This window comes from Geospiza fortis, unplaced genomic scaffold (genome assembly GCF_000277835.1).
Source record: "Geospiza fortis unplaced genomic scaffold, GeoFor_1.0 scaffold75, whole genome shotgun sequence".
Classification (NCBI taxonomy): Eukaryota; Metazoa; Chordata; class Aves; order Passeriformes; family Thraupidae; genus Geospiza; species Geospiza fortis.
The window spans coordinates 3965211-3987709 of NW_005054360.1; the positions used below are offsets into that span (position 1 = coordinate 3965211).

Sequence of the window (22499 nt, forward strand, 5' to 3'; positions counted from 1 at the left end):
ACCTGTGGCTGTCATGTATCCCTCTCTGACAGATGTCACTGCAGCCACTCCACTGAGAGCTGTTTGTGAATGTAAGCTCATTCCAGACTTTCAGGCTGCTGTAAGATGTGCATCTGAAAACAGAATTTTGGGAGCCTATTTGCAAGGGAAGCAGGTCCTGGCATCCTCTGGAATGGTGCAAGTGGCTTCCTCTTCCATCCATCTGCCTTTAAACCACAGTCATGTCAGTTTGAGCTCTGAAACCATCAGTCAGGCAGAGTGACACATCTAAGGAATTTTGGTTTTTTTCACAGTAGACAAAACACAGTGGGCATAAATATCTTCCAAACTTCCTCTAATTTTTTTTTCTTCCAAAGATCTGAGGCTTGATGTTTTTCTTCATCTCATTCAGAGTATTCTGTCCACTCCCTGTAAGTGCCTAGGAAGTGTGCACTGCACACAGAATAGAAATCAAAGCCATATTCTTTAGTCTGCTTTTGTGTAATCCCAACTCAAGCTTCCAGTCTCAGTTTTTAAAATTGATTAAAGTGTAAATTACAAAAGATAATACTACTCATAAGGAGAGAAAAGTATTACAATAGGTTTACAAATCTAAGAGAGAAAAATCAATCACTGGCAAGAAGTAGCCTAGGATATGAATGAATTGCATGTCATTTAGAGAAACAAATAAATGCAAGAGAATTAATCAGCAGATGTAAAAGAGTATGATGCTGATACAAAATAGAAGAGATTACAAGGAGGCATGAAACAATGACCATGTGCATCAAATCATAGCTGCTTTCTGCACAGATAGGAAAAACAGTGAAGAAATGCTACAAGTTATTTTTTGAAGAGGGGCATGAATTAAAGGCAAATTAACCCAGTCTGTGCCTCTCCCATGTACACACATACACACACACAAACCCTACTTTCACAAAATTGGCCCCCATTGTGGATTTCTGACCCTCACCATTCCTCTGCCGTGCTAAAGTCAAATTTTAAATTGAGTCTGGAAGGCTAGGATGGAATGGCACAACAGCAGCATAAGAAATAGATGAGGTCTTTTTCTGCATTTGCATTCCTGACAGATTCCTTACAATGCTTATTATTAACTAGACTGAGGACTTTGGAGAGAAAGATGTAGAAACAGTCAGGCACAGCAAATAGAATTAGGAAATATTTTGAAAACAGTCTTGCAAGCCAGGACATGCAATAGCCAAATTCACTTTAAGTCTCAACAACCCAAGTTCAAAGGTTTGAATTACTCAAGAATATCCTATGTTTAGCCAACACTGCTAATCTGGCACATCACTTCCTTGTCTGGCCAAACCCTCCCCTTCTCAAAATACCCAGAACAGATAAATGCAGTGTTGCAGATACTCATTAACAGAGAGAACGTGACCGAAACATCAGCGCAGCTTTGAAAGGCAGGCCTTATATCTACAGTCATGGCCACATATCTACAGTCATGATGGGCTTAAATTTTGTTTTGTTGTTCTTCCAGCTGTTTGCCAGCAATGAATGGCAATTGTACTTTCCAGCCATGTTCAGCTGGGCTCTACGCCATTTTTCACTGTTTTTGATGACAGAGTTCTCAAAGCATGCATTAAACTATCTGGCCCATACAATAACTCACTAGGGTTGCACTCATGCTTCCAAGGAGGCCCATAAGAAGAGGGGAAATAGGTTTTTTGAGAAAGGCAAAAGTATTCTGCATTAGTAATATTAAACTTTCCCAAGGAATTTCAATAGCATTAACAAATTATTTTGATAAAATGCAGGAGGCTTTGCAGATGGTTTTCTCAGGGTTTCAACAGAGCAAAATGTGCAAGCTGTACACCCACTCCTTGATGTTGTGAGCTCCCTTACAGTCTGTCCTGTGACCATTCTCAAATATACTAATATTACAGACTTAATCTCATAATGGTAATGCATCCACAAACAAATTACTGCAGTAATGTGGTTAGCTCAATTAACTTTTGAATCTATTCACTAGGCAGAACTAAAGGTCATTTTCTATTAAAATATCTCCCTCCCACTTCCTTATCACCCTCTGCAGCTTATGGGAGTTAATATTAGAAATCCTGTCTACACTATGTCAGGAAGAAGACAGGGTGACAAAGCCAGAAAAAGACCTTATTCTTTACTAACATAACACAGACACAGCCCAAAGAGAACATCTGCCTTCTTTCATGAACACATCTAATTATGGTAAATTGTTAACACCTTGAAGAGGAGTTTCATAGAAGAGTAAACTTTAACATATGCCATCCTCAAACATAAAACATCCTGTACTTCATACTTTTCCAAACACATGCCCTTTTTCCTACAACAGTTTATCAAAGGCCTTGTTTTGAAAAGGACTTCAACCTGTTTTCTATTCCTGTGGATGCATTTTTTTAGTGCTTGCAATTATTTGCCAGTGCAAGTAAATCTGCAGAAATTACAAACTATGTAATCTGGGAATGCAGTCAGAAGATGAGACAGCAAGGCCTACAAAACTGCAAATGCAATTATTTCCCCATGCCCAAATGCAAAACACTACAATTTAAGTCCTGCCTTTATTTGGGCACTGAAAGCTGCCTGTCCACCCTACAGCTCCTGTTGCTCTTCCCCTTGAGATCCCACGCTAAAGTCACAGTGAATAATTTGACACTGTTATTGCCATGGCAACACCTTTATGTCATGCATACACAGAATCATGATTGACATTCCTGCAGTAACCAACAAAATGAGAAATGAGGGGAAGAAGGAGAAAACCAGACTCAGCTCCAATACTAATAGGGGAAACAGAGGATTATTGGCACTGTAAATATTGCTTTATTCATAAATCTGCCTTCTGCCATTTTCCACCATGCCAACATTCCTGTGAAGGGCTCCCATCAGACCCCAAAACACAGAAAAAATGCAGAGGGGGTTCCAAACACATGCCTGGATTGGGCCAGATTGCAGTGGGTGTCCTTCTGACAGTTCTGTCTTTGGGCAAAGGACTATATACTACAGAAAAGAAGATTTTGGCCACAGAGGTGAGTCTTAAAAATGTGCCTCCTAAATGTCATAGGTATGGCCTAAAATAACACAACACATTAAACAATGTGGTTTTTGCCTCTGAGGACAGCCTTCAGGTGCTCAGATGGGCTGTAAACTTTTTCTTTTCTCTTTATTTATCTTTATTTATCTTTTCTTTTCTTTTCTTTTCTTTTCTTTTCTTTTCTTTTCTTTTCTTTTCTTTTCTTTTCTTTTCTTTTCTTTTCTTTTCTTTTCTTTTCTTTTCTTTTTCTTTTTTTTCTTTTCTTTTCTTTTCTTTTCTTTTCTTTTCTTTTCTTTTCTTTTCTTTTCTTTTCTTTTCTTTTCTTTTCTTTTCTTTTCTTTTCTTTTCTTTTCTTTTCTTTTCTTTTCTTTTCTTTTCTTTTCTTTTCTTTTCTTTTCTTTTCTTTTCTTTTCTTTTCTTTTCTTTTCTTTTCTTTTCTTTTCTGTTTTTATTTTCCTTTCCTATTTCCTTTTTCTCCTCTTCTCTTCTCTCCTCTTCTCTTCTCTTCTCTCCTCTTCTCTTCTCTTCTCTTCTCTTCTCTTCTCTTCTCTTCTCTTCTCTTCTCTTCTCTTCTCTTCTCTTCTCTTCTCTTCTCTTCTCTTCTCTTCTCTTCTCTTCTCTTCTCTTCTCTTCTCTTCTCTTCTCTTCTCTTCTCTTCTCTTCTCTTCTCTTCTCTTCTCTTCTCTTCTCTTCTCTTCTCTTCTCTTCTCTTCTCTTCTCTTCTCTTCTCTTCTCTTCTCTTCTCTTCTCTTCTCTTCTCTTCTCTTCTCTTCTCTGTTCACAGGATGACACACAAACCATTAGGAATAGTATAAAAAAACATCTGTTAGGAATTTTTTGAACTCAATGTCTGCAGCAGTTTTCATAGGGGTCTACAGGCAATACCAAGACAAGGATGGAAACAGCCTTTTATTCTAAATTTCATATGTACAAGGAAAGCCATTTCACACAGTTTTGTAAATTCTGTGTAAAAAAGCTATTGTCATCCAATGTCACTGTGCTTACACTAATAAGAACTTTTAAACATGGAGTACATTATTAACAACAAAAACTGTTAACAAACAGGCATAAAAGACACAGATATGTGTGCTGATATTTCACATACATTCTAGAAATGAGTTGGCGCAAAAATAAAATGTGCCAGTAAAAAAAAATAGGCTTTTTTTTTAAATCACGCAATACATGATTTTTTTTCTTGCTTTCTCTCCTTTTTTACACAATATGCTGAGATCCATTCTCAAGCCTTTTCACATCAGGATTTGCAGGCACTTCAGCAACCCAGCTATATTTTTTACAATACATGAAGTTCAGACCAACAAACAGAAAAACAGCTGCTGCAAAAGAAATTCTCATATCCCATATGCACATTCAAATATTACTCTCTGCTAGAGCAATCATTTTCTTTAGTAATTTTTGGATACTGACATGTTTTCAGGATGATGTGTAACAGCTTGTCTCCATTTATCTTTCATTCATGTACTTAAAGGTTTCTTTTTAATGTAGCATCACGATGTAACAATATGGTATATGGAAGCACAAAGGAAATTGTCCACAAAGATTCACAATGCCGAAAAAGAGGGAATTGTTCTCTTTACAGGTATTTGATCCTAAGAAAAACTTTGATTTCCTCTGCTCTTATTTGGAGCTATCTCCAAAATTTGTCCAAAGACTACTGTGTACTAGATGAGCTGACATGACGCCCTCCCTAGGTCTCTTCCTAGATACAAATGTCGTATGACCAAATTAATTTAGAAGCAAAGCAAAGCAGAACTCAATTGCATGTGTGTTCATAATTTCCCATCTTTAATAAAATAGTGAAATATACTTATCAAAGGCTTCCCCGTGTCTGTATAAATAATCTCTCTCCAGTTATTTCATTTGTAATGGACTGTGCATTAAGATTATAAGGCAATTGGAACAGGATTCTCAGGATAACTGAAAGCTTAATATTGTTTTCCTCATGAGTCAGGGTAAAGGCTTTTTTAATAAGCTCAGAGTGGGGAGAGAGAGAAAAAAAAGAGTGCATATGTGCATAATAGAAGAAGGATAGTTTTTCAGCATATAGACACTTAAATATTGATCAACAAAGACTGGTAATGACTCCACCATAAAACATATCAGAACTCCAACTGCAATTCAGAGTAGAGCTCAGCCTTATCCACTCAAGAGCGATATGTACACCTCCTTCTGACCCAAGAGAAATAATACAGGACATGTCAATGCTTCCTTCAACCTCAAATTCATTAATTTTATGCCACAAAGCTGCATGGTGGTGTAATAAGTCACTGCAAAATAAAACACATTACAACAAATCCTAGCAAAAAGCCATTGACAGCTACAGGACTGGGCTACAGAACTGGGAAGGCAGAGACAGCACTGCTCACTTCCACTATGATTGTCAAATGATGGAATGCCCTTCCATGGATTCAACACTTGGGACAGAACGGCAAAGACGTAAGGCCCACCAATGCTTTGCCCAGATTTCCAAAGGCACTGAAATAGAAAACGGATATATTCCTTAGTACCATCAGCGTAAAAAGTTTTCAAAATAGAAGTCTTTATATGAAAATGTTCCTTATTGCATGGTAAGTTGATCCTCCTTTTCTTCACCTCAAGAATAGAACGGTCTTCCCTTTTCTGGTGTTTGCAATCTGTTCAGCCTCGCTACCTGAGATGGTGAAGGCGGTACATCTTGTCTGAAAGGACCTTTAGGAGGGGCATAATTAGGGTCCTGAATTTTCTTATACGAGTCATAGTTGCTAGGCCCTTCAGAAGAAGTTTTTTTTTTCAGTTGTTGTTCTTTCCGCCTCTGCTCTTGACGGAGAAGTTCTTGTGTTTCTAGCATCACCCTGGCATTAAAGCCATGTCCCCCCATATAGCCATTCCTTGATCCCTGGTAGCTGGAATATCTGGGATTTTCCTTTGCAGTCTGGAACCCTTCTCCAGGGGAATAACTCTGCTCCCAGGAGTCTTGAGATACAGAACTGGCATTTTTCCTGCTTTGCCTGAAAAAAAAAAAAGAAAAAGGGTTTTAAGACAAATGTTCTGGTTCACCTTTGACTGTTATTGACAACAATCACTGGAAAGAAGGCAGCTTCTGCCAATGCCTTCAGCTTTTCCCCAGAGATGGCATTCTCTAGAAGTCACTTTCTAGAGTCACAGTTCTCTTCTGCCCCAAAATGATTTCTTATCTCTTTTGTTGGGAGAACAATTGCTAGAGACCTGAACTATATTTCTAGGCCTCTGCAGGAGGAATATGCCATAAAAACCCATCCAGCTACAATTACCCTCATGTTCTCAAGAAAAGTGTTACAATTCAGTTGCAGACTAAGAAAGACCATAGGTGTTTCTGTGCTTCCTAAGAATGCAGGTAACAGCCAGCAATTGTACAGTCACTCATTGAATCTAGACTGACACTTGATTATTTAATCAAGTGCAACAGGCAGGTCCTTAAAACACCTGCCCTAACACTGCACAAGTCACAAGAGAAAGCCCATTACTGAAAGGTAGTTCCAGTTTCTTCCGCCCATGTCCAGAACTAAGGAATTTTGTGCTATAAGGAGTGTTTCCCAGTCTGCTATAGCTTTCATAAAAGAAGAGGCAGAGATAACATTTTTTACTCATTTTTTGGCTCCAGGGAGTAGATAAATAGGCCAAATACACACAGGAATTACAAATTCTTATCTCTTTTCACAATAAATCACCACATTATTTTGAAGACAGATTATGGTTTTGAAATAACTTTAATTTACTATCAAACTGCTAGATGCTTGTATGAATTTAAAATAAGATTGGTGGTGATAAAGTAAAACAATTTTGTGCTGCAGCAAAAGAGATATCCACTTTGAGATCAAAATTAGAGTATGAGAATCAAGCAATAAAATAAAATATATTGCGACATAAATCAATAAAGAAATAATTTAGTTGTTTATATATGGCTTGGTTTTTCATGTCATCATGTATGACAGTGTGGCCTCATCCAATGAATATACAGTGGAGAGACAGGAGGACTGGAAAATTTTTTACCATTACTAAAAGGAAAAAGTCACCTAATGTTTTTGCAATCTTCCTTCTACATGTATAATTTGAAAATTACCATATCTACCTTATTTCATAACTGTTTCTGAGGCCTCTGGATGAAAAATATTATGCAAGATGAATGTGAATTATTGCAGAAAAAGTTACAACATAATGTAAATTCTTACAAAATTTTTATAGCTGTTATTGGTAATCTCACATCCAACTTTGCCAAAGCAACAATGCTTCTGAGTCATGTTTTATCACTCCCTGGAACAAGAGCAAATTGAACAAACCTCTGCAGGCTACGAAACTGTCAGGTTCCTGATCTAGAGCAAGATAAATTTTAAGTAATACAAAATTAACATGGAGTCAAACCTTGCTCTTACAGTTTCACATGGGACAAGAGGATGACTAGTTGAACCAATTTAATTTACTGACTGGTTTCTGGTACTTGTTCAAAATTAGTTGGCATGTTTTCCCTGTCTTTCTGGGAAGTTCCTTTAAAATTGACTCAAGAGTTTATTTGCCTTCAGTACTAAAGATCTGAATGTGCAAAGGGGAAAAAATAGGAGGCTCTTGGAGAATTCACAGGATGAAAGGCAACAAAGCTCAAGAATGAAGCCAGTGTACGAACTTCAATCCTTACAAAATCATGCTTGCAACATTAAGCTTGGGCCCTAGTTTTCAGATTAACAGTAGGATTTCTTTAAAGATCAGTCACAGTGTAGGAACAGTTTGTAAAGCTGGAGAACTCAATGCCCCAGGTTGTTACAGGAGTACTGTGGTATTTACAGTGCTGAACGTTAGCCCTGCAGTTCTGTCTGCTCTCAGCACAGCAGAAACACCCAGAGAGCTCAAACTAATCCATTAAATTATCATTAATTACACAGTAATGTGCATTGCTAGATTGCTAGCCATTTCTCATGTTGAAAACCACCTTGAGTAAAGTTCTCAGTAACTCTTTTCAAAACAAGCATTTCTATAAGGTTTTTTATGATCTATTTTTCATATTTCTTGTTGATTAATTTTCTTGTAGATTAATTTTCACCTTAGAGTTTTTAATTTCTGCCACTGAACAGCACTGCAACTGATTCCAACTTTTAAATGCTACCAGATCTGGTGAACAGGGGAAGAAAGTTTTAAGCATCATAGTTTTAAAACTAGAAATGAACATGGTTGAGTGGGGCTAGCATAACTGAAAGAGAATTTCTTAAGAAAAACAATATGGCATTAATAGGTGTGGTCACTTCCAAAGGAAGGCAGAGATAAAAAGAAGAGGGGATATAAAGATTTTCAAGATGAGAAACTAACAATCTCAGAAAACACAGGAACTTTACATTTCCCTTTCCCACCTTCCAAACTTAACAGAAAAATTTTACACTGAAAGGTGTTAAAGCATTTGAAAATCTGAAACTCTTTTATTTTTCAAAGATACTGCTAAGATAAGAGTTCATGGCTAGATAACTTTGCTATAAGGCTTATATTTGTTTCCAAAAAAAGAATTATACCTGGTAAAACATATCTTGTCACAACAAATTTTTTTCCACACCATTTCCACACAAATCATGAAAAATAATATAGCCTTATTGAAAAGCAATTTGACACCAAGCTCTGGTGTAAATTATTCTCCATTCAACCATTGCTGATATTTCAAAATGCAGAGACTATTTGCATAATGCTTAACTATGAGAGTTAATTTGTAATACAAGCTGGCTAAACTTCTATTAATTCTTAAAATAAATATCAAGTAAAAGCCATTTTGCCCAAACAACTACTCCTTTAAAACACCTACAATTTAAAAAAAACATACCTTTGTTTACACAAAAATCAATTAATTTTCAGCATTCTACATCTATTAAAAAATGTGTATATGCAAACTTGAAGACCTTTGGTTTCCTGGGTAATTTTCTCAGTTCCATGTTTTTTTGTTGGAGGTCTTGATGGTTTTTTCCTCTTTTTAATTTTTTTCCATAGTAACATCTCACAGATAGAATTTCTACCCAGTAAGGAATTAGGCAAGAGAAAAAAAATCATCTGACATGTCAAAATGGGACACCTCATGTCATGCTCAGGAGACTTTTGTAATTGCACAAAATTAAACTGGATGGTGTCCCACAAAGAATAGGCTTGTTTCAATATTTCAATTCTATTGGGTGCTGAATGTCATCAAATTCCCCTGAAATCAGCTCTGAAGAAATTCTCTGAAGCAATTCTCAGTGATCACATGCTCTCACTTAAGAAATTCTATGCCTCTTCCACAGTGAATACATTCCACCTGATATCAATGCTGAACAAAAGTGTCTGCACAAAGTCTGACATTTTCCACCACAAATGCAATTAGCTGCAGGCTCCTAGGCACACAGAGCTTTGGAGGTTCCCATACCTGGGCAAGGAGCTGTACTGGCGCTGGGCTTGCTGGAAACTCTCCCGTTCCTCCTGCCGCTGCCGCTGCATTTGGACCTCCACTGACACGGAGTGCCTGCCACTCTGTGAGTATGTCTTGGTGTTTGGCTACAAAACAAAATGGAAGTGTCTTAAACAAAGCAGAAAAACACCCACCAAAGAGGTATCATTTAAGCTGCTGTTGTACAAATACAGCCATACTTGTTTTAACATGCAGTTCGAGCAGCTCTTGCACAATAATTAGGGTAAATTCTGACCTGTAACAGTGGCCTGTGCTACAAATTCTGTTTCTGACCTACTATTTCTGAGATGTACAAACAAAGAATCATCCAGATTATGGGTTATGCTTTTGTGGCAACACTATAGTTTAAATTAAGTCAGTGGAACAGATTTTCAGACTCTGAGTTGGCCTAGCCATGCTAATGCTAAGTTCTACACCCCCCTCAGGATTTGAGGGGGGGAAGGAGCACAGCAGCTCCTTTGAACCTCGCCAAAACACTCAAGTGATGCTCTGCCTTAGTGGAACCATCCTATTTTTCAGTTGGCCCAAAGACTGGGAAAACATTTTCTGGTTCAATATGATCAAATAGATAAATTCAGCAAGTCTCTTGTGGACAATGAGGACTCCTGTATCTCTGAGTAGGATCTTGATGAAGTGACAATTTGAAACGTTGAAGCCAATACTAAAAGCAAGTGAAAATGGATGGTCTTTCTGGCAATAGAGAGTATTACAGGTCGAGAGGGGACAGAATGGCAGGATTCAAACTTTGGACCATGGAAAAGTTTACTTTTGTAGAGATACCTATCAATTTCTTCAGATTTTGTGATTTCATTTTGCAAAATAAAGTGTCACAATCAAAGAATGCTATGGGCTTTTCTTGTTGTTTTACTAATAAGGTTTTGCCTACAAAGAAACAGAGCATTATTTTTTTTCTCCTTAAAATTACCAGTACTATTCAAAATGTGTAAGTTTAAATATGGGGAGGTTAGGAAGCATAACCACTAGTCTGAGCCTGGGACTGAAACAGCTTGTCTCAGACTTACTTTTAAAAGCATGTTTTGCCTTTTTATCTCTGCTTTTCCTCAAAACAAACATCTCTTGGGGTTTTTTTCCATTATAGTTTCTGCAGCAGAAAGAGCTGGCTCACAAATATATGCAAGAGAAAAAAGCTTTCCAAAAGCTTTGCACATAGAAGATGTTTTAGAATCTAGAGTCGTCATTTGTGACATGTGTCTGACTATAGTCACGTACCTGCAAGTAGCCAGAAACAACAAGTTTTAAACAGGTGTACAACTTTTAGAAGTTTGTTGTCAATGAGAATGCACTTCAAACAAAGCATCAGTCTCAGCTCAGAATTTAACAGATACAATTTTCCCATTATAAGAAGATTACTGGGTGAAAGAATCAGAATGTGAAAGCACAGACTAGAAATAACAGTGAACTCATTTGAGAGAATCCTGAATGTAACAGTAATGTCTATTTCAGAAGAGGTTACTTTTTACTCTGTAAAAACCCCAGTAAAACAGCATTTCTAATGAAAAAATGCTTTAGGAATGGTGAGATGAAGCAACAAATTGAGAAAACAGAATCATGTGTCAGCCTTGTGGGAAATTTTCTTGGAGTTGAATAAGCTGTACATATGTATGTCCAAACCAACAACCCCCACAGAGATTTCCTACTATATTAAATAAGGGCTACACATACAGAGCAGCGTTTCAGTTATTGCATATGTCAACATTTCTAACTTTCTTGACTTTATTGAGAGTCTTCTGACATTTGGTATTTTATTGAAGGGCTCAGCTTATGGAAGGGAGTGATTACCTGAAAATCATAGGGTTTATTTGTGAATTCTCTGCTGTGTGGTTATAAGCAGCTTACAGCAAACCAGAGGGAAACTCAGAAGTTCCCATATCAACTCCCCCATAAAGATTAAAAACATTTAAACTAAGATTTTACAGCCAATCTCCTAATTTCATGGGTTTCATTTGAACAACATTGGAAAGCTTGCAGCTACATTATGTCATATGTGAGAAAGTAGTTATCACAGATAAGATATGAAATCAGAATTGCTTCTCTTTATTTGAAAACAGCTTCACTTTTTTCAGTTGGCTGTAAATATAATGGATTAAAGAATTTGACAGTACAGAGAATGGTTAAATCACCAAAAAGGTGGAGATAGGATTGAGCTGCTGCTCAGTTTAGGTTTATACAGGACAATAAAATGCTTTACCTAGAAAGCACACACATGTGTGGAGAGATGAAGTTACCACAAAAGCCTGCAGTAAAGTGACAGAGGCTCTGAAAGTCCTAATGGAGTATGAATGGACTAAGATCAAAATGTAACTTCAGAGATATTTCTTTTTAATGCACAGAGGAACCAATGGTTCAATAGAGGCAGGAGCTGTCCCTCCTGTCTGCCTGCTGTAGTGCATGGCCAGAATGACAGGATCTGAGAGTCAGGTCTGGATTCTCTGTAGTTCAGAAAGAATTTCATCTAATGGACGACATTTATAATTTGATGGGTCTAAAGGCAAACATCTCAAATCCATTATCTGATTTACTGAAGGTATGCCCTGTTAAACTAAGAGGATTTGCAATACTTAGCTAATCTGGAAAGGACATATATTTAGTCTGAATGTTGTTCACATCTACAATAAGCTGTTCATATAATTGAATCTATTATCTCATTTCCAAAAATATGTCAATGAGATACAAAAATCCTCCCTTTGTATGCAATCATAAATTCCATATCATAACATATATACACATAGACAGGTACATTCAACCATCTTATTAATGAAAAGGCATTTCTTTCAAAACTTTTCATTCAAAACTTCAGTGATACCATTGTGAATGCCCTTGATAAATGGTTCTGATGATATAAAGACTTAACATATTCCTTTTGGACCCTTCACTTGCTCAGTAAAATGCAAATCTTCATACACTGATATACCTTGTCAATGTGCTGTTGATTAAAGTAACTAAACAAAAAATATTTATATAATAAGTAACTTTGCTATTCAAAAACAAATTTGTAATTTTGTCTCAGTTCTCATAGCATGCTTTTATACACATATATTTTAATAAAATCCATTCCTAAACACACATCTATATAAATACCCAGTCCACTTATGTTAGCATAAAATGGAGAAAATTAAGAAAAAGAACGTTGCACTATTTTCAGATCTTTCAACAGAGCAAAAAAATGTGTACAAGGAACACACGTAACCCAGTAATTATAACACTGATATCAACACAAGGCTAAATACAATTATAACAACCTGAAACCATCCAACAAAGCTGGCAACAGCTCGGTCCTCACAGAACAAATTGATAAGAACTCTGGCCTTGCTTGCAAAGAGATGTATGACAAGCACTGACCTTTTAAATTAGGATGTGGTCAAGGCCACAAAAACAATCAAGGCCGAGTTATACAAATAAATGTATGTTCATGTCTTCCACAATACATTTAAGTGGCAATGATAGTGCATTCAGCATTGTTAAACAATATTCAGCATATAAAACTGTGCTTTAAGATAGATGAAATTACACAGCTCTCTTCCCAAAGATGCATTAATTTAAAACCAGGGCTGCAAAGTTTAAAGTTTCTACCTTCTCCCTTTATGCAAACATTTTTTGTTACATGTTCTGTTACAGAGAGTAGCTCTGTAACAGACCATGTAACCCTCGTGCCTCAAGTTGCAGTGACCCTTATCAGCAGTGTAGGGCAAGATATTTTAGGGACAAAGGTCCCTCCTCTCTTTTCCTACCTATCCCAGGGGCTGCCCACACAGCTTCTGTCCCTGCACTGTGGCATTTGTACCCACCACACAGGGTAGTCCTGTGTGGTGGCAGCAGGGATCCCTCAGGAATGGCACAGATCAAAGCTGCCACTGAATTACAGAGAGGAGATCATGGGGCCATCCAGGGCTTTCCAGGGAGACCCAACCAGTTCAGGTGACAGGAGATCTATCAATGGCAGTGACACACCTATCTGACAGCCTAGAGCCACAGGGACAAGCTGGGAGAAGTGCTTACTCAGACTCACAGAACTCTTTGGGTTGATAAAGAAATAGTTAACAAGGAGATTACTAAAGGAGCAAGTCCCTTAGTACTTTCCCATTTATTAAAAAACCCCACTATTTTATTTAAATAAATGTGCTAATTTTTTTTCTAGATTAAGCTCTGTGTTTAACCAAGATCAAGTTCACCTGGGAACTTGGCAGGCACAAGGCCCCCCAAAAGTTTGTGGTTCTCATAGTGCAGCACTAATTAGAAATAGATAAGATTAAATGACCTTGCCTGCTTTATGTGTAAGTGTACTTGGCACAGATGACAGACAATCCAGTAACTGTGTATATCAAAATTCAGAATGATAAAAAACATTCAGTGTCTCGGGGAGATGTCCTTGAAAACTATTTTTACTTCCATCTTTGTGTTTATGTTGCTATGGTGAACAGAACATATTGCAGCATGTCTTTTAAAAAATTGCCAACAGGTGCATGTATTAACTCAAGCAACATGTAATAAGAAAATCCCATCCCTTTCTGTACCTTTCTGTGGTGTATATGTAGGAAGCTGAGCAGAATGGAACAATGATTTCTGTTCTGTATTAGGAGCAGCAGAAGGAAAATCTTCAGTATGGCAGAAACAAACCACTAAGCCCTGAAATTCTACTTGAGGTATTTATGCTCACTGTGAGCTATAAATATGTTTTTTTACTAACTAAAATGACTTAATTTCATTTTAAAATCTTATATCTTCATTTTTTAATTTCAAATATATCAGTAGATTAAAGCTAGTGGGTAAAAAATTTAAAAATAAAAAATGTTGAAGTTAGAGCCTAAACTGTAGCAAAAATTCCTGGTATTTTATTAAATCCTTTGCAGATTTGATATATAAAATGGATATTAACTACACAGGTAAAGGGAAATCACCTGTGGATACACTTTCCTAAAAATTATTATAATAATAATTTTGGTTTCCTCTCTGAAAGAGATTGTGAGATAGGAGAAACTGCAATTTACCTTCTAAGGTTTTTGTCTACTGCAATACTCTGTTAGATATTGCCTAATATCTTGCATAAAATATCCTAAAATACATGCTTGAAATGGATTAATAATAGAAAGAATTATTACAATACTTCTCTTTCTCACTAATATGTTGAGTAATTCCACATAATTTACAGACTGATATAAACTTTACAACGTTTGTTTTGAATAAAGTCTGTTATTCATTTTTTCAGGTAATATTAATATGCTATGGTCAAAGTTATAGCAATAAAAATGTTTCCTAAAGAATCTTAGACTATTTAAAATTTAGTATGGCTTTGAGAAGGTCAAAGACTTGACTAGAGGGATAAGAAATAAGTATATTAAACAGAATAAAAAGAATTTTTTCTATAGAGACAAGTCCTCCACACCAACAAACAGCAGAAAACACCCAAGCAGAAAAAAATCCCAGCCCTTCTGAGGCTTTAGTTATCAAGCCATGTATAAATATATTATTAGGACTCCTGGAGTCTTTCCTCTATGAAAATCATATAATTATTTACTTTTCACAAATTTGTGCATGTAATTAAAGCTATACTCAGCCAAGTCAGGTAGTGTATATATTATGACCTAGTAAGCTGTTATCTGTAGAAAATCAAGCACATTTTTATTTGATTCCTAAATATTTAAAGTACATTTTGCTCAGCTGCTCTCTCAACACCAGATTTTTCCTGTCATTCAAATAGATCCAGCATGACTGGGGATGAATGTATTTGTGAATGGAATTTGCCACCTCCCATTTTCAGCACCAATTATTGTATTGAATATGATGAAATAAAGCACCAACTTTTGTCCCTCAAGCATCTTTGTGAGCTTTTTGGGATCACTGATGTGCTTCCACAAGCAGGATTGGCAAGCAGCTGTAGTGTTTTCCATGGATTTAAAATGCTCTTTTTTTAAATTGGATTGTTCAGTCCCATGGCATTTAGGGCTACAGAGCTGTGGTTTTGTTATTGAAGGGGTGGGTGTGTCTGTTAATCAAGATATGACTAGGCAGAAATACAAGATGTGGAACAAATTACAAACAAGTCCCCCGAAGTCTGGAACTGGTACAAGGTAAGCCTCAGCAGACCTAACGCAATCCAGAAAAGCACAGAAAACACAGGCTCAGCTTTGGTACAAAACAGAAAAATCAGCCCCAAAAGAATCCTCATTGGTATCAAAGTGTCATAGCAACATCAAGGGCCTTAAATATTAGCAGACACACTGTAATTCCATGCAATTCTGCATGTCCAGATACACATTTCTGCACTTTGACTGGAATTAACACCAGCAGGATTAAAAGGGATTAATTAAATTTTATGTTATTTTTATCTTTTTTTTTTCCATGCAACATCAGGCCTATAGTATTGCCCTTGAAAGCCTCTTGTAGCTCACTTTTTTAAATACAAACACATAAAAAGCACCACATAAAAGAAAAAAAAAAGAAAAGCTATGATGCCTGAGAAAGTCATCCTAAAATAAACAAATGCAAAAATCTCTTCCATAAAGCTTTGGCTCAGCTTACAGAACCAGTGAATTTTAGACATGGCTCAGTGTTGCAACATTTAGGTAGTTATTTAAACCCTAACAGCGTGTCATTCAAATGGCCTTGAGCAGAAATGTTATGCTGCTTAATAGACAATGTCATCTCATTCCATCACTATCACTTTTTGTGTCTGTTCAGCTGCCTGATGCTGTTGAACACTCGCAGGCAGTCAAGTACTTTGTTTACTGGCAGGACAAACACAGTAGGGCAAAAAGTCCAGTGCTGTTGCATTGCTCAGGTACAGAAAAATGACCTTCACCTGATGGGTCTCAGCAGAAAGGGATGGGCAGGCACCCACAGGTACCACTCAGAGCCACTTGTGCTCCATGGAATGAGATCTGCCTCCCACCCAGGGAGGAGACTGACGGTATCAGCCACAGGCAACTGGACTCCTGTGTCACAGGTCATTAATAATCTGGGAGGAATTGGAGTTGGTGAGGTTTACAGGACCATTTTTATAATATATTAGTGGGCTTCTGAGGCATTGGGCTCCTCTGAATATCCTCAGAGCTGCCAGATTTCCATCAGCATCCATTACTTCCACTGCAAACTCCATGTTCATTTATACTTCCTTAAAGTAACCAAGAGTCCGCATCACATCAGCACTTCATCCCTATCCTCAACCATCCCATCAGCTTGGTAATGAGAAATGCAAACTACTTATCACTTCATAGCACACACTTCTCCAAGGATGGGTTTTTCCTCTCTTTCTATCCAAACCAGGTCAAAATTGGCTGCTGTCTTGTGCGTCAAAGGCTTCTCTGTATGCAAAGCCTTTTGTTTATGTAGGCTGCACAACCCATCTCCCTCAGGTGAAAACTCTCTTTTCAACAATGGCCCATGTACAGTTGCACTTTGCACTGCTGTGGTTTGGAACCAACAGCTCACAGATGGAGAAAACACACTGATGAATGTATCTAAGTATTTTCCTACACATGTATTATAAACCAATTCTGCATTTTTTGGTGTCATCGGTATTTAATAACACATCTGGATCTGTTTTGAGAGGTTGTCTCAAGAAAGTCCATCATTTTAGACTAACATGTTAAAGTAGTACAGCACGCTCCTTAAAAAAGAGGGTTATGGCTCTTTAAAACTGAAATGACTGTGAAGGGCTGAAATGGATGAGATCATTGCTTTATCCTTTCCAAGCATTGTGATCTTGAAAGGCTAGAGTACACGATGGAAAAATAAAATTATAAGTCAAATAGACTCTGGGCAATTTTTTTTAAAGTACTTATCTAAAATAAAACATTTGGTCACCTTTGTATTTAATAACAGAGCAGCTCTTACAAAAGCAACAATAAGCCTCAGAACTAATATTAATGCATTAAGCTGAATTAGTCACTTTGAGCTCATTTGCATGAACTGTAGAAGGGGAGTAAACAGAGAGATAACATTTGTTTGAATAAGAGAAAATAGAAAGGTCAATGTTCTGACCCAGAATTTAGGAAATTATTCCATTCCTAAGGTAATCAGTCTGTCATCCAAATAATTCCCTTCTCATTCATTACAAGAAAGTATAATAAAAGCCAAGTTGACTGTCTAAAGTTGCTATGGCATTTAGATATACAACAATTTGGCCCATGACCTCCAGTAGTTAAGTTCTCAAGTCTTCAAGCGCGCAAGCTTTTCTCATACACAGTTTTCCCAAGAATGTCGCTGAAATCTCTCATTTGGAAACCAAACAGTAGCTGATATGGGTAACAGAAGGTATCAACTACACCCACCCCCAACCTACCCCAAACAGCTAAACTATCCCTGTGATGAGCTAGCACATTATCTTCCCCACCTCAAACTGAAAGCGTCTGCTCATAAAGAGAAGTTTATATTATTTATTCCATTCCAGAGGAAGTTAGATGTTTTCTAACGCAAGAAAAGAGAAGCCTATATCCTGATACTGTTGTTCCCAGTGACTTCATACACAGACATGGTGGTTCTTTGGCTATTCTCACCTCAGCCTCGTGTACATGGCACTGCTGAGCAACAATAACTCAAACTCACCACCCTCACCAGCTTCAGAGGAAGCTGTGAGAGATTCTGCTGCTGTCATCACACAGTTCCCACTTTTCTGGGAGCACAAACAAATTGTTCACTTGTAAAAAAACTGTAATTTTCAACAAAATTACAGTTTTTGCCTCATATTTAAAGGATCCTAATTTAGGATATGTAATTGATTAAAAAGCAGCACTAATTCATTCAATTATGTTAATCAAGATAAGCACAAGTATTTAAATAATTGTATCACATTAGTGGATCAGTTTGAACAGGATTTAAAAGATCAATTAGGACATATATCTCAATACAGAACTGTCTCAGCTAATGTAAGTGTCAGAGTGGCACTACTGTAAAAGAGGCTCATCTCTTTTACTGTGAAAAAAGATAGTTCTGCCTTTATGAAAGTAACTAAACACAGTGATATTGCTTCAGAGAAAATAGCATTTACAAGGTTACATCTTCCATTATTTATTGTTAGTAGGTATTTTCTTCTGGTTTTCCTTGAAACTTTCAGATCAATAGGTACTGCCTTTGATACTAATCCAAGCAGTAACTCCCAGAGTCAAGGGTCTAACCACGGAGCAAATAATGCTGTCTGCACCCATGACAGATGGCTGAAGAAGTTTAGAACTGAAGTAAACCTCAATGAACCTAAAATGGGGATCACAGCAAGGGCAGAAGTGTGGAGGCAGAGCACCCTGCCTCCCTTCTGGTCTCTTCCCAACCCACCCAGGAAGAGCAGGAGTCAGCCAGGTGTCCCAGCTGTGGCAGGCCCTGCACACTCACCCACGGCTGCTCGAAGCTGTACGTGCGTCTCCTGTCCTCCACGTCCTCGTCCTGCTTCGCCTGCTGGAACTCCTGGCGCAGGCGCTGTATCCGGTCGTGGTTGTTGGGGGTCGATCTGTTGCTAAAACAGAAGGGTGGAAATGATCAATATACTAGGGAACTGCCACCTGGGACTGGGACTGGGACTGCTACTGCAGTGCAGGACTGCAGACATGAAAATAATTTACAAGTATTTAGTCCAAAGATCTTTAGTTTTTTTAAAGGTTATTAATGCTGTTTTTTTAATAAAGACATTTCAGATGTTGCAAGGACAAGGCAAATAAGAATATTTCTAAAAATTATCATAAGCTGTTGGCACCTTTTCAGTATATGCCATTCCTAGAGAATGAAGAAGAATAGATATAGTAGTGTCAGACTTAACATAAAGGGAAATTAAAAGTCCTAATGATCTCTGCTACTGAATAAACAAGAAAGATACTTTTCCCCGATCAATAAACTGTAGTACTATCCGATCTTTATTCACATCAAATTAATTACAATGTCTGGAGGCTCTACCTATATAAAATTTGGTTATTTTCCCCAATCAATAAGAGCCTGTCATCCCTTCGTTCTGTTTTTAACAAGTCTTTTAAATTGATCAGTCTGAAAGCATTAAAAGGCTTGGGGGCCAGTAAAAAGCCATCCATTTGACAGGGCCATAGGCAGGAATGGATCAGGGCAGCAGATGAGAGCTGGCTTCACTTGGCCCCACAGACACTGGTGGCTGGGGAGGGCTCAGTCCCAGAGGTACTGATACAAACCAGCACACCCAGGACCTTCAATCTTCCAAACCATCAATTTTTCCACAATACCCAGTAATCCACGCTCCACGGCACAGGTGTACACGAAACCATGTGCATGTAATGAAATATGCACAGGAATGGCTTATTTCATGGAGAAGGGGGAAAGTGGGTATTTATTAATCTTGTTGACATTTTTCCAGCTGTGCAGCTCCCACCTGACCCTACAACCCCCCTCTTTCAAACATGTTAATGTGGGAGCCACAGAAAGCCTGACAAACAAATATGCTATATCAAGACTAACCAGAAGCATTTTCATCTATTCTTGTGGGCTTCTTGTGCCCTGCATTTCATTGTTTATTTCAAAAGAGCTGATGAGGAATGGACATCTATTACTTTGTTTCAAAAGAGAAATCTGCAGAGAGACAATGGAAAGCAATTCCATGGATTTCCTTTCTTAGGCACACGGTACAATAAAACACAGTGAATTTATATCCTGTATCTCATTTCGTATGAAAAGAGACAATTCTAGAGCCCATTTGTGACTGTTTTCCATGTCTTTTGGGACTGGTAGGTGCAGGGGATTGGAGGTTGTAGATGTTTGAGACATTACCTCCCACTCTTTTCAGTGCCAATAAATAAAGTTTATCAGTGCTTGGTTGGCCAGACAGAAAAATTAGTATGGTTCTAGCAAAGGCTAATTTTTGAAGTGGTTTGGGTTGATTTATTTTTAAAATTTATTTGAAACCAAAGGCAAAGAAATGGAAGGAGTTTAGAGACGTGTTTTCTTTCGTGCTTTTTTAAAACCCAAATGGGAGCTTTAGGAAATGCTTTATTTGTAGGGTAAGTCAATTTCTATGTGAAAATTACCACTTTGAAAAGTACATTTAAAAGAAAGCTTAATTTAGAAAAGGTGGAAATGAAATACTGGTATTTTCAAGATTTCCACTTCATTGTAGGTGTGTTGCTAATTTTATTTCCTTAATTCAACCTCATTTTGTAAAACAGCTTATCTCCATTTACAGTTTTATTTTATGTAAATTTATTTTTTATTGTCAAATTCTGCCCAGCTTTACTATACAATCACTTGTTTTTTTCCCATGCATTGCTATACACTTCACATTTTAAAGGGATTCATCACAATCCAATATGAGACACTTTTAAATGGTCTGTTGATTTTTAAAACTGTTATTGTTAATCCAACAAACAAGTAGTCCACTACTTTCTACACAGGCAGGTGTTTCCTATATGATAAATTGCACTTTAAAAAGCAAAAATAATATAATATAATATAATATAATATAATATAATATAATATAATATAATATAATATAATAATAATTTATATATTATAATAATATATTATAATAAGCAAAAAAAGCAAAGTAAATATTTATTTTTCAAGTATAAGAATATGTTTGAAAGAGAAAAGTCATTGAATTTCTGTGCAAAAATTACTAGAAAAAATGCCATCTGTAGACACCTTGTAGTACTCAAGATGATGGGTAAACCATCAGGGTTCTCTAATCAAGATTGTTTCAGATTTTAGGGATCACAGTGCAGAAGTGACACTGAAGCAGTTTATCCATGGCAAACAGAAGGTGAACTCCAAAGTTCTTCACTAAACCTTGTGCACTATCCAGGATACATTACACCAGCCCCAAAACGGGCTGCTGGAAGGGTTATTACACATATGAGGGCTTCTGCACATTTTGTGATAGTTATTCATTAAAACAACTACCTTATCAGAGGAATAGCAAGAAAATAAATGCACAGTGTCCATGCCATGAAGCCAAAATGTGTCTTTTCCCAAACAGCAAATGCATGAACTTGACACCTTGCAGACACTGCAGAGAGGAGTAACAAAGGACAAGGAGGATCCTGGAATTTATGATCAACTTGTCTCCAGACCTAAGGACTTATTTTAATGCCAAAAAAACCCTTACAAAAAATGAAAAGAAAGAAGAAGTCATGCTGATTTAAGAAAAGTTATTCAAACTTATTAAAGGTTTGATAATGGCAGAGAAGATAAATCTTTTAACATAATATTTCTATTTTATCTGAAAAGCAAGGGATTTGACTCAGATTTAAAAAATTGCAAAGAAGTGAATTATAAAAAGAACTATTTCACAGAAGAAAAAAGAGCAAAATTAGAACAAAAGGCATTTCTGTATCTCCCCAAATTTCTTCGAGCTCAAAAAGTCTCTAAGAAACTGAAAGTGAGATCAAGTCAGTGGGTTAATAATAATAAAAAATTACATATTTTTATTTAGAAGAGGAAAAGGCGGGCAGCTAAGGAGGCACTAAGATATATTTCTTAAAAGATTATTTGAAGGCTTAGACTATATCTTCGATTCACCTCCTTTGGTTTCCATTTTCATTTCAACCTTGTTCTAATCCTCTAGGTTAAATTACAGCTGCCTTAATCTTCTGACCACTGAGGGCTTGCACATCTCTGTCCTGGCCTGCCATGCTGTCACCTCTTTTTTTTCATGCCTTTCTTCATCCAGTTACTCTTATCATCAGTGATTTTTTTGATGGTTTTTATGTCTCCCACTGCACTCCCTCTGCACTCAGGGAACACTTGGTACACCCACTTGGTATCTCATTTAACTCCCAATTAGTACTTCTAGAAGGAGGAAAATGTAAAAATCATAATCATTAGGGAAAACTGTCACCAATAAAATTTTGGAGTCAACAGTGCAAACCTAACTTTATTCCTTTTCAGATCCCAAGATGTTCTGCTTTATTTAAAAATCTTTATGTAAGTCACATCATTATCCCTTGGGGCAGAGCTAAACAAATTATATCCCATGTGAAGTGTCCTTAGCCAGTCTAAAGCAAAATAAATTTTGACTTATTGGATGAATTGACCCAAGAAAGATAGGGTCATATCAATAGACTACTAGGATGCAGGCTGCAG

General features: G+C 37.0%; 1 protein-coding gene across 1 annotated transcript in view; it reads right to left on the reverse strand.

Annotated features, from left to right (window-relative positions):
• Positions 1-3904: 3904 nt before the first annotated feature.
• PARD3 (par-3 family cell polarity regulator) overlaps positions 3905-22499 on the reverse strand; it is a 397383-nt gene continuing 378788 nt past the window's right edge. The window contains exons 22-24 of the mRNA XM_031059323.1: positions 18798-18918; positions 9414-9541; positions 3905-6015 (exon numbers count right to left, since the gene is read on the reverse strand). Of these exons, the coding sequence (XP_030915183.1) occupies positions 5622-6015; positions 9414-9541; positions 18798-18918 (643 nt within the window). The 3' untranslated portion in view covers positions 3905-5621. The remainder of the gene's footprint in view (positions 6016-9413; positions 9542-18797; positions 18919-22499) is intronic.